Genomic DNA, 13,347 nt, shown 5'->3' on the forward strand with positions numbered 1-13,347 from the left:
CAGTGCTGTGACACTCAAAGCTATGCTGGGACATGGTCCCTGGGGTGCTGGCACTGTCATGGGGCCAGCACATCTCTGCAAGGATGGAGGTGGTACCAGAGACATGTCCTTGCACCAGGATGGGGATTAGGGTCTTGGGCTTGGCCTACAAATGGCACAGAGAGCTGCTGTGCTTGAAACTCTGGGGGCAGCTCATGTTTCTCCCATTCTGAGGGGAAGTAGTGGCTCAGCAGCACGGCAGTGAAGACTCACCCCCAAACCCCTCATCTCCCATCCCACAGCCCTGCTGCAGCACCGCCACATGTTTTGGGAAAAAACAATCCCAAAAAATCACCCAGTGAAACAGGTTGCTGAAATGATCAGCAATCAATGCCTTTATTAAAACTACACCACTTTGAGATAAACATTTCAGTTCTAATTTCCAAGCATATCACTGGCCTCTGAACAAGAATGGAGGTGCTGGGATCACCAACATCCACAGTTCCTGTGCTGACCCTCAGCGCTGCCCCAGGGCAGGAGCACCCCGAGCCAGCTGCCAGCAGCACCGATAGCCGGAATGTACAGGTCCCTCTCTACAGAGCCAAGTAAGTGTTTCTCTTCCGTCAGTGCAATAAATACAAGTGCATTAAACATAATTTAAGTGGCACAGTTAGCTTATGAGTATCATGGGTCAGAAACTTCAGGAATAACCACGTTATAGCAGAAGAATCTCAGTACAAGAACAAGCTACTGTCTGCTGTGCAACTAGTATGAGCCTGCAGGTATAACTTGGATGCATGCCAAGCAGCTTCTACTACGCTGTACACCCCTGAATGGAGCCCTTCAGGCAGCACCGAGCCGCTTCTGAGCACTAGTGACTATCCTACAGCACCTGGAACTGGCTGGAGCCTGACAGGGACACAGCCAGACACTGCCAAGCCTGCATCCGACCCTCTCCTCTCTCAGAGCAGAACTCAACAGTGGCGTAAAAGCAGCCCTGTCGTAGCCCAAAGCAGGGTAAGGACATCCCCAGAACATCTCCCCCTGGAAGAGGGCTCATTTCCACTTCTCTTTCCCACCATGGCACTGAGGTGAGCTGAGAAAGCAGCTGCTGGAAGTGCCTGTGGTGGCCAGAACGCAGCACGGAGGCGGAGGGAGAGATTGGGAGCAACCCCAGCCTTATTTTTGCATCACAAACTACATATCACTGCCTGCTCTTATCTACAGAGGAACAGCATAGCTACCAGACCTGGAAAACTTGATCTAAGGAATTAAAAAGTAAATAAGTTTAAAAAAAAAAAAAGAAATCCTTCCCCCGCTGAAGAAAGCAAATATCTGTCCAGGTAGGTAGGGGGAGAATGGAAGAAATCCACTCCCCCACCCTGGGCCCATGTTCTTGGAAGAGGGAAGTCAGGCAAAACAACCTCATGCTTTCCAGCTTAACCCCCAGAGCTTGTTATTTATCTACATCAACCACTTCAATCCTATTAAAAAGTGCATGTGAAGAAGGGGAGGAGCTCCACTGAGGATAATAGAGATGGGAGCAGAAATGTTCAGGAAAAAAAAAAAGCATACAGAGAAGATAAAAGGGTATTAATCTTTTCCATTAAATAGATGTTTAAAAAGGAAGAGCAAAAAAAAAAAAAACCAGCTTTCTCTTTATTTCCATAATGTGTGCAATTAGCCCAACACTTGCAACACATAGTGACTGAAGAGCTGAATAAAAATACCTCTCACCACCTGGATCTGCAGTGGATTTGTAATTACAGCTACTTAGCAAAAGGGGAAGGCAAAACATGTATTTCCTGGAAAGAAAACACCTCAAACTCAAGCAAGACAACTGTGGTATGGAGACACTGCAAAAGCCATTTGCCAACAAATAAGTCTCTACGTGATCCAAAAACCAGCAGCAGCGTTTGAAAGTGAAAGAAACACCCTTGGTCATGACACAGCCAAGGTATGTCTGTCCTCAGCAGTACCACTCTGGATTGGCCAGGCTCTGTTGTGCTTACTTTGTTCACTGTTTGGTATCAGCTCCTGGGTTGTCGTCACCCCTCCATCTACATCAAAGAAAGAAGCCAACCATATCCTCCTACCATCACAGGTGCTGATGTCGGGAGCTGGAGTTGCCAAGGGTACACATCAGGACCAGAGCGGGAACTCCTGATCTCCTCTAGTGCCAGGGATGGAAGAACGGCAGACTGACCCACAGGGAGAGGGGAGGAAAATGAGGAGAGAGGAAGAAAAGAAAGGAAAACCTCTGTGCTGCCAAGTCTTCAGTGATGATGCTCATGTTCAGGTATTCCCAGGAATTCCCTAGGAAAAGAAACAACAGAGCAGTGACTCTCAGCTCTCCTGCACGCTGGTGGATGCTGCAGGTCTTCCATTTCCCTGGCAAATACTAGGGCTCAAGCCCTCACAGCTACGAAAGCAGCAAGTGAGCTTTGCTCTCACACATCAGTGACTCTCACTAAAAGAGGCGAATATTTGCTCTGCAAACAGCCCCTACAGCAGAGATGAGACAGGGGAAAGCACTCTCAGCTTTCTGTGGCTCCCCTTCCACAATAAGTTTTAACTTATTCTGCAGAGATTGAGAACTCTGCCTTTGTGCTAAGTCTCAGCCACTCTGGAGGACAACAGGGTTTTCATAAAAGCTGCCTAATACAGGCACCTGCTATGCATCTCTCCCAGGGCGTGTGTCCCAGTGCTGACCCAGAGCCCAAGGCACCAGCACCCCCCCCTCTCCCCCCCAATGCTAGAAGAGACCCCCGTTAGCTGGGCCGTTACCGCAGTATTCGAGGTAGCTCTGGACTCCTGTAGATGTACTTGTGCCGATAGCCGAGGTCTGTGTGGAATGGGACAAACTGCACCTTGTAGTCTCGGAAACTCCGCGACGTCGCAGCGATGTTGTAAAGCTGAGTCCAAGGGAAAGCAAGTGAGGGACAGGTGTCATCCTGCAGCAGCCACCCATCCCGCAGAAGCCACCCTTCCAAGGTTGGGTTATGGGCCCTGGCTTGACCAGCTTTGCTAGTTCTAACATGGTTTCACTATTGATTTACCACCACAGAACCTGCAGGCTACGCATTTCTGTGCCCATCCTCCTGCTGCCTGGCTGTATGAGCTCCCCTGCGTCATTCTGTCCCCATTAGTCCCTTCCACAAGATCAGTTTGCAGCACCACGTGCATACCTTCTTTCCCAGATGAAACGGTACCACCGGGTCATCCTCAGCATGAAGGATGAGCAGGGAGCAGGAAATGTACTTCACACTGTAAAGCAGATGACAATGTCACCAGAGCTCAGGCAATCAGAAGCAGCTAGACTGGACATTTTGTTCCCTACTCAAAATTACTTCTACCACAAAGAGCCCCCTACTGCTGTCAGACAAAGTCAGTTAAAAACAGGGCATGTGACCACCTGCAAGGCTTCAATACAGCACAGTGCTAGAATGCATGGGCTGACCCTCAGCAGGCTCCTGGCACTCCTAACACCAACACACTTGGATTTGCAAGGAAACTGCGATGGCAAATGTGTTCCGTGGGTCATTACCTGCAGTTCAAATCTTGACAGTGCTATTATATGGGCACCATTAATTTAATCTACAGAATGCTTACTAGTAAAAAGGCAACCCTGGATAAGCTATTTGCTGCTCAGATCAAAGTGGCTCACCCCACTGCAAAGCACCATTCCCATGGTCTGGTTTGGTTTCAGTGCTGGAAACCAAACTCCTGAATGCTCAGGCTCTTAAATGAAAGGCTCAGTGAGAGCAGAAATTACCATGCAGAGGGTGGCTGATGCAAATGCACACCACAGAAATCATTCCCAACCTTTAATGTTCTGATGCTACTGCTTAATGTGTAATGCGCACTTGAAAAGCATGAATCTCAAGGATCAAATTAGCATGTCCCTGGGTAGTCTTTGTGCTCTCTTTTGCATCTCTCCTCATTAAGACCAATTAAAAAGAAAGCTCCATAGTGCATTCATGGCTGCAAGAGCAACTGAAATCCCTTCAGCAAGTACAATGCTTGGAGAAAAAAAGAGCAGAGTGCAGTCTGCTCCCTGACGCTTGCCCTGGCTTGCTACAGCACCAGCTGAAAGCCCTGTAAACAGGAAATGCACTCACTTCTCATCATTTGCAAATTTAATTCCACTTGTCGTGATGGGGTCAAGGAAGAACCAGTCAAACCCAGGGAAGTATCTGTATATCTGAAAGGAAAAGTATGCGTTAGTGGCAGGCACCAGTTATACAGACAGAAGTAACGGGGCAGGCCGTTGCCATCCCTGCACCATCCCCTGGCTGTTAGCTGTGTTCTCAGCAGTGAGAGCATATTTCTACTAGCACCGTTCTTCCCCTCCTGTTTCAGGCCTGTCTTACTAGCCTGCTCAGGAGCCAGCTCTCTGGGTGCTTGCATGGTCAGGGTCTCAAGGAATCATGCTGCTGCTGGGAAGTCTTCCTGCAAGGAAGCTTTTATCATCACCAGCCCAGCCACACCCGACACCCACCCTGGGTGTCTGCTCAGCTCCGAGCCAGCTGGGTGGGAGAGATGGTCACATCAGGCTGAGCTCACACAGGGATCTGGGCAAGTAAAGGGGCTGCACCGAGTGGGCTGAGACCAGGGAAGCCCAGCACTGCCATCGCTTTGCTCACAGCCCATAAAATGTCCTCCCACAGCAGAGAAGCTTCAGCACAGAGGGCTCTGTCAATTGCTGAGGGTCAAGTCGATCTTCCCCTGCCCTGCATTTACTGATCCCAATTTATCTTCTTCTACCAGACTCCACACATGACTCTGGTAGTGCCTATTGCACCGGTCATCTTAGAAGCTGCCTTAAGCACAAGCCTTCACTTAGTTCAACATTGCTGCTGCCCTACAGACCAAGCAGCGAGCTATGTCACTTTGGAAGGCTAATTTCTAGGCACACATTTACACACCACTACCGTGAGAAGCGCTGTGTACTTGCCACAGAAAAGGGATGACTTCGTGCCTCCTCCCGTATGTTGGTGAACGGAGATTCCAGTATCAGGGCTTCCGGGGGCGTTTCTGAAAAACCAAAGGCAATGTGCAGAAATGCAGCAGCCAAGGCCTGCACCACAGACAGGACCCGGGCCAGGTGAAGGGCCCACCTTACTCTTACTTACTGCTTACCTCTCTCGCAAAGGCGCCTCACTAGATTTGTTGCGACCCTGGAAAGAAGAACAATGAGCGTTAACCCGGCACGGACCCTTCACAAAGCATCAAGCTCTTACCCACAGACTGCAAGGGATGTGCAGGAGAGGGGGAGACAGGAATACGGGCAGAGGGGTACTAAGTGCCTGGCAGCTCCCAGGGTGACACTGCAATGGGTTGCAGCTGGGTCAGTCAAAGCAGCAAGGTCTTCTCCATGCACCTTCCTAGTGGGATGGAGATATTTCCAAAGTAGCCTCAAACGGTCTCATCTGCACACAGTTTAACTTCAAAGGAATTCTTGTGTTTGTCCCCTGCTCCTCACAAAATCAAGGGGATAAGAGTCCGCTGCTCCTACTGAATATCATCAGCCTCCAGACTGATGATCAGCAGCAAAAAGGGAGGAAGCAGGAAAGGAAGCTCAAGATGTAGGGAGAGGTATTTTGGGCTGCAGATTTCTCACTCTTCATACTTCCCTATGCCAGGCACAACCACGTCAGTATTGCAGATGGGCAGCAGTGTAGCCATGCAGGCATCTACATGAGCATTGTTTACAAACAGTATGTTTGCCAGGATAGAAGAGAACATTTTGTAAGGGAAAATGGCATGCACATGTGGCTGGTCTTTCAGAACGTCAAATAAGTGTTCTGCTTTGAAAGACAAATGCAGACAGCGGTTTACCACAGGAAGAGATCAGTGCAGTCCCACTTTCTCTCCCCTTAATCAAAGAGAATCACATTCTAAGTGCCTGTTTTCCAGACTCCACCTCTGGGCAATGAAAGTTCAAGATGAATTCCTGCAGTCATTCACTGTAGCCCTTCTCACTCTGCAGAGTGAACAGAGGAAGCTCCTCTGCAACAATTATGCCTCAGACTCCAAGCCAAGCCAGCCTGGGGATTATGGCAAACAGCACCTTCAGCCAAGGTCAGTGTTTAATGTTTTTTCAGAAGCTGCTAAGTCCCATCACGATTAGATGCTTACCCTGTGCCCAAGGAGTGTCCCCATATATAGACAGGGTTGTCTCCACTTCTTGCTTTTATCCAGTCAAAGACATGGAGGGCATCGTAGGTCATTCCCCTCTCCGACGGGCTGCCTACGGAATCACCCCAGCCTGAAACACAAGGTGCTCCTGTTCAGAAAGGCATGAACCGCTCCGCAAAGCCAGCCAGCTGTTCCCAAGCAGCCCACCTGCAAAGGTGTGGGACAGGGACAGTTTCTGCTTATCTCATTGTGCACCTCTACAATTTGGGTTAAAGGCCTTCATTGACCAGCAGTCATTGAAACAAAATAACTTGTAACTGCTGGCCACCATGCAGTTTTTGAAAGTTTGGTCAATAACAAAAATCAAGAGCTGGATCTCAAACACTGCCACACAGCGTTCTTGCATCTCTCCATCTGCGACAACCCAGCTCCCAAAGCTGAGCTGTTTTGGCACACACATAACCAATTTGTAAGTGCAATCCCTGATAGCGTAAGAACTGGATCCTTAGGATCAACACACAAGCACGTTTCACAAAGCTGCTGCAACATCAGCTTGTCCGTGCTGTTCAATCAATGCCCTCCAGCAATTTTCCACTCTCCTGATTGCTTTGGCTCTGTCCCTATTGCAGCACGTCTACAAATCTGATGCTGAGCAGGAAACATGCCACATCCCTTTTGATACCTAATAAGCAACCAGGGAAAGCAGCTGCCAGGAGGACTGAAAAACAGGGCAAGCTCCTAATAAATCTCTCTCAGACACCTTGATAAAATTGCAGTGGGCAAATTTCTTTCCCACTCGCTGGTGGCATTACAGTGCTGCCATGGTCTGGATGCTAAGGGAAAAAGCAACGGATGCTTGACTGCTGGTGGCACAGAGATGCCAAATGGTCACAGCTTCTGCTGAAGATGTTGAGCAGTGAGCTACCACACACCTCAGCTTTGCAAGAGCTCGAGACCAGTTCAGGGTCTCCGTGAGACCAAACAGAATAGTCAACAGGATTTCTATCAAAGGCATCAGTATTTGTGGAGGAGAAACAGTTTTTTTACTGCAATCTTGAGTATGCTTTAATTCTTGTGCATTTTATTATCCTTTAGAGTAACTCTGTTAAGGAAATTCAAGATTTCTGGAAATGGTTGACAGATCAGAAATATCTTCTGCAACATCTAATACAACCTCTCCGAACTGTCAACACTGCAGCACATGTTACACATCACAAAATAACTGTCTCATTTGCATGATTTAAAGGGGAGGAAAAGACCAGCTTAAAACTAATCATGTTCCAACTCTTTTGTCCCTTTCTGTTTTACAAACAGCAGATGGAATTCAGGTTTCTTCCAAATAGAGTTGTAGATATCCCATCAACTGCAGGAATAGAATTGGAGGGATCCAAATCCATTCACCATTTCTTATCTCATTCATCAGTTGGTTTGTTTGTTTTTTTTAAAAGAAGTGCAAGTTTAGTTCCCTACGTGACTTCAGGAAGTTCAATCTAGTTGCACTCATTTTCTGTGTTATGCAGACAAAACTTCCACGTGCCAAGCAGGGAATGAGATCACTGCCTCTTCTCACAATGGTTACAGACTTGAGGACCCTCAGATACAACAGGAATAGAAAAGATGAACGGTTTCTGGCAGATCTTTTCAGGAGAGGGGAAAAAAAAGGGGGGGAGGGGAGTGGGAAGAACTTAAAATTGTGCATTTCTGGAAGCTCTCTGGACACCCCCGGAGAAAAAAAAACACAGTAGCTACACCTAACTAGCTGGCAACAAGCCTCTATAAAATGAGTTCCCTTGAGATTAAAAGAAATAAATAAGCAGCAGCTACTTTGTTGCTTAAGAAAGAGACGGCTAAAAGCGTTTCATATAGTAACAGATACTCACATACCTCGATAATCAAACGTGACCACGTGGTACCCAAGGGAGCTGAGGACCTAGAAGGGAGAGAGAGACACACTCATCACAGAAACTGTCGCAGCAGCCATGCTCCGGCCTCAGGCCAAGGATGCAAGGGTACAGGGATCTAATTTACAATGTTATCAACCCAACGTGGCAAAGGAGTAACTTCGGCTTTCTGATGTGGCAGGCATATAGGACTTTCAAACAGTGATAGTTCATGGCTTTGCTCCATTCGTCTACCAGACCTCACATCAGGCTTTCTGAGATGTAGATCCCCCCCTAGCAGCTCTGCCTTTAAGATCTACAAACATCCTATGACTATTTCCTCCATAACAACTTTGCAGTTTTGCAGTGAAACTGTACGGCTGCTTCATTTATACTATTCAAACTTGCAAACTTGTGCTTCGCAGCTCAAGCTGATTCCCAGTAAAATAACCAACCAGAGCACCTACATGACCTACATCACCTCAACCCATCTCAGCTCTCATGTGCCAGCCTCCAGACACTTAGCACACGCTTTTATCTTAGAAGGAACATCACCTGTTTCTGTGAGGCTGCCGAATGGCATTTTCCAAATGACCTGAATTAAAAAGACTTTACTGCAGGGGATCTTGCGTAAGGAGCTGCACTGCAATAGAACTTTACAAATGCCAACACCGATACCAGTTAAAGAAATGATAGCTAAATTCATAGGGAGAATATTAACTCAATCCTAAATAGTTACACCTCTTTTAGAAACACTTTGTATCAGATCAAGGCATTGTGGGAGAGAAAATGATCACAGAAGTCATTAGGTAAAAGACCCAAAGCAACTGAAGTTGCCTGTTCTCACACAACCACAGACTAGGCCTGAGAAATCCATTGTTTCTTGTGCAAAATCTTCAACGCTTGAGATGGTAACATAGATGAACTGTGCCATGGGAAATGGGAAAGGGCTGAACTGGTCTCTGACTGACAACTCGTAAGCAAAATGTGTGCACTGGCAATCTAGAAAACACTTCATTGCAGCAAATTGCTCCGTGACTAGCCAAGCTCTAGCTCTGAGACCCCAACCAACAGGGAAGTTTATGCTAGCTCAGCCCAACATTTCAGCACTTACAAGACCAAAAGTCACCTTGAAGGGTTTGAAAAGCGTGAGGAATCAGCTGGCCTCAAACCTTGTGTACCTCCCCATCATTTGGAGAGACGTGGTACCATAATGGTGAGCATACAGAGACTGGTAACATACGAAAGAATACTCTTACATGGTACCTGAAGTCAGAACACTAGCATAGTCAATCAAATTATGGCTGTGATTAAATAAAGCTTTTACTTTTCCTATACGCTGTGTCATGAAAGTATTATTGGCAAAGCTCGGTTGGAGTTGAGAGGTACCAGCAAGTAAAAGCCCCTTCAAACATCCTTAATGTGGAGAATAGTGCTCACTGCTTACAAACCCTTTGTCCCATATGCACTTCGTATCTAGAGAACACTGGGAGCCTCAGCTATCTGCCTGTTGGCAGCAGGCTGTAATGAACAGTCTTCAAGTCTGTGCATGTCTGATTGTGTTCATACAATAGTTTGGACAACATGCAGCCACCTACCTTATAAAGCTCCACACGGTGATCCCCTCCTCTGGCAAAAGTGATTCGTGAAGAATAAAAAAAAAAGAAAAAAGAAGTCAACTTTTAGGCTTCCAGAGACAGATTTTTCCCATTGCCTCAGGACTTGAGCAAAACACAAATATGCCAGCAGAAGCAACACTATAACTGCTTTGTAAAGGTCTTCCGGGAAAAACCAAGGCTTTCTTGAGCTATGTAGGACTTAGTTTAAGAAGTCAACTTCTCCCTTTAAATCTCTCCTGATGGCAGGGAAAGATGAACTTTTCAACCCTCCAACCTGCCTGTTCCAAAGCCTGTAATATATCAAGCCAACCTGCTCCTGCTGCCTTTGACCCAGGCAGTACGCTCTGATCTCAGCAGACCTCACCATGTTAACCCAAGCTGCTGGCCCTTGGATCTTCTCACCTGGCTCCAAGCACAGGGTCAGAAAGGACAGGTGCAAGAGATAAGCCAGAGCTGAACACTGGAAATAAGTCCATGGGAAGAATCTGCTTTAATGGTTTTTTTTTTTTCGTAAATTGAAATCTAGATGCTAAAAAGGAAAGGAGAGTGAACGTGCCATTAGGTGCATTAAAATATATCCACAACATGACATAGGTAATCCACAACCAAACCTCAGTCTAGTATTGTATGACGACTCTAAAACATCCTCACTGTGACTGGTTTGGTCAGAGCAGCCTCTGAATCAACATGTCACTTTCCAGAACTCCCTCGAAGAACACACGCATTTGCCAGCTAAAAGCTGTCAGCTCCAACTGTGCTACGAAATACTCAACGCAGCAGAAAGATCCAGGGCAAAATGCAAGGGGTTGCCTGTAAGTCAGCTTGAACCAAACCACTCTGAGGAAGATGTACTTGCCTGAAAAGCCATCCAGCCGTGCACACCCCAGTGCCTTTCCACACATTCCTCAAAGTGCAATGCAGGCGTTTTTTTAAGGGCGTCAGGTAAACCAAGCATTTTTGCCTGGGCTCCAGAGCACTCAGCCAAAGCAGAAAGCAAAGGCAGTGCCTTTCACTTATGGTTAATGCAGCCTGCATCAATAAAGCAGCCCTTTCGCAAGAGCAGTATGTATTAAAGCAGGAATGGCAAAGCTGATACGACTCCAGCTTCCTCCAGAACGCAGAGTAAAGCTAAATGTGAAATATGCAATCGTCCATAGCTCAGCACTTTATCTCTGTAACACCTGGGGGAGCCAAGAAGTAAACCTAATCAATAGGCTCATACATAACAGAGATACCGGTCCTAAATCACCACCATTACGCTGCAGAACAGCTTCCATTAGTATCATTTGCTACACACAATAGAGACAGGGAAACAAGCTAAGCAGAACTTGAAAAATAAAGGCAACAATTTGATTAAACTTTTAATACATCAGCACAAGGAGACGAGGTCAGTTTCTAAAGTCCCATCTGCTCGTGCATTTCCCAGCTCACAGCATGCAATTTCCATACCTTGCCTTATACAAAAGAGGAATGCTGCTGAGGTAAGATTTTAGGGGACAAAGGACAAAGTTCCTGCAATGTAAGGGCAAGCAAGCTTTCACAACCATCAGTTAAAACAGAATTGTATTTCTGTAACGCTTCTGCTTTGGCAGAGCATCTGCAAGCACACAACAGCATCAAAAGAACACGTACTGAGAAATCAGAAAGGGGCCAATGCTCTTTGAAAATTGCATATTAACAAGGAAGACAATCATGTACTAATAACTGAACCAAAGCTCTGCCTCATACAGATACGTGGCAGGAAAAACATGGTACTGAGAAACATCCAGCAAGTTTCCTACTGCCCTAATGGCTTTCAGCACCAAGAAATAAAGGGTAGGGAACCTGACCATGGCTGATGGCTGTGGTCAACTATAAAATTACACATTTTAAACGTGTTCCAGACCAATATCCTGTACATATGCAACAAGGAAACAAGCCCAGCACATTACCTTCCTCTTTCCATCTGATTTTCCTTCCTCAAAATGCGTTAAATACTAAAACAAGCTCGTGAAAGGAACTGGAAAGTTTATTTAATGCACTTAAAGCACACACACAGAAATACTAATCCAATCTCGTATCTCAATTCAGAAACCATTAGAGTGAAAAATCAGTATTTCTCCCTGCTTGATCTAGTACATGTCACAGCCTCCTGGCTTCTGGCAGACACAAGATTCAAAATAACTACAGTATCATGTATCTCTGATAATGCAATAAACCCATTTTCAGATGTGATGAATAGGAGAGGCTTCATTTCTTAAGATGTGCTGCCCTTTTAAAAGAACAGCACTAAACTGCTTTTAGATCATAATTTTTTTAATGAATGTGTTGACACTGTGGCAAGACAGGGAAACACCACCCGTAACAAAGTCACTGTTGTTTTGTGTCTCACCTTGTTCCCGCATTGCCGTGCAAGTAAAGGATCACGGGATGGCTGGAACCCAAAGCATCTTCAAACCACAACTGGTCCTTCCCACGGGCATTCTTCCATAAGGCTGCAGGGACCGTATGCCTGCATCCAGAAGGAAAAAAACCACATTCCCCGTTGCTAATCAGTATCTGCAACTCAAATTTTCAGCTTTTTTGATGGTTTCATTCACGCAGAATTACACTGCTCACACATTTTCCATAAAAGTATCACACTCAGCCAAAAACACGTTAAACATTTCTAAAAATATCTTTCCAACAAACTGTAAAAAGACCGGGACTGGGGTTCTTCCTACGTTTTCATCTCCATCAGTGTTGCTTTCAAAACTCGGGGCTGCGCAAGCCACCAGATTCACAGGCAAATCTGAAGTACAATTACTGCACATCCCGCCATTCTCGAGAAAGATTCTCAGTCCCTCAGCTTCTATGGCACTCAATTACTTCAATTAACAGACTAAATACATCATAAACAAGATTCACAGCTAGGCCAGTAGATATGCAGAACAATCACCAAAGTCAGCTGGCTTTGGAAAGAACATTCCATGGGCAAGAGACACAGCTGAGTAAGGCAATTGGAGGACAAAGAGGTGCTGAAGGTTTGATGAGAAAATCACGTATTCTGGTTTCAGACACCAGGTTCTTGGAGGTGTAACATTTTAGTACAAAAGCTACAACCTAGGAGAGCCGGGAATTTTTAACTCACAGCTCTTCCATAGAGAATAGAAATGGACAGGCAGCCTGTTAGAAAGAATTCAACACCAGTGGAATCGAAAGGGAGAAACAACGAACCAAGGAAAAGGCAAACATTCAGAGTGGGTAATTATTTCAGAAGACAAACACTGAAGGTGAGTGTATGCCCACAACCATCCCAAATTGTGGACAAGGGGGCCAGCCTACAGCTGTCAGCAGCAACTGAAGTACTCACTTTTCTCCTAGGAAGAAAAATAAACTATCTACCATGCCTTCCTCCCAGACCTAAAAACATTCAGGGCACAAACCAGCACATGAGACACATAGAAAATTTACTTGTGTGCATGCAGGCAGATGGAGGTTTTGAGGAAGAAAAAGCCCCAGTAGCTGCAGGACCCAGCATCCTGCCCCAAGAATTTTGCAAGCTGACAAAGAAATCAGGCTGAAGACTTTGCTTCAGAAGTGCACTGAACACACAACCTTACAGCAGCATTAAGGCAAGGCTCCAAACTTGACTGAAAATCCATTTGGTAAGCATCGAGACTAATCACATAGATACCGAATTGCCACCAAAAGCTGGAAGTCCTGTTTTGGTAAAGAAACACAGTATACACGTAAAAGGAAACAAAAAT

At 46.0% G+C, this 13,347-nt stretch overlaps 1 protein-coding gene across 1 annotated transcript in view; it reads right to left on the reverse strand.

Annotated features, from left to right (window-relative positions):
- Positions 1,618 to 13,347, reverse strand: part of ABHD12 (abhydrolase domain containing 12) — a 29,290-nt gene continuing 17,560 nt past the window's right edge. Inside the window, exons 4-13 of the mRNA XM_021390128.1 lie at positions 11,991 to 12,110; positions 9,599 to 9,629; positions 8,005 to 8,050; positions 6,121 to 6,250; positions 5,122 to 5,159; positions 4,937 to 5,016; positions 4,101 to 4,183; positions 3,168 to 3,246; positions 2,767 to 2,894; positions 1,618 to 2,295 (exon numbers count right to left, since the gene is read on the reverse strand). Coding sequence (XP_021245803.1) covers positions 2,256 to 2,295; positions 2,767 to 2,894; positions 3,168 to 3,246; positions 4,101 to 4,183; positions 4,937 to 5,016; positions 5,122 to 5,159; positions 6,121 to 6,250; positions 8,005 to 8,050; positions 9,599 to 9,629; positions 11,991 to 12,110 — 775 coding nt within the window. The 3' untranslated portion in view covers positions 1,618 to 2,255. The remainder of the gene's footprint in view (positions 2,296 to 2,766; positions 2,895 to 3,167; positions 3,247 to 4,100; positions 4,184 to 4,936; positions 5,017 to 5,121; positions 5,160 to 6,120; positions 6,251 to 8,004; positions 8,051 to 9,598; positions 9,630 to 11,990; positions 12,111 to 13,347) is intronic.

The sequence above is a fragment of the Numida meleagris genome, chromosome 3 (genome assembly GCF_002078875.1).
Source record: "Numida meleagris isolate 19003 breed g44 Domestic line chromosome 3, NumMel1.0, whole genome shotgun sequence".
Classification (NCBI taxonomy): Eukaryota; Metazoa; Chordata; class Aves; order Galliformes; family Numididae; genus Numida; species Numida meleagris.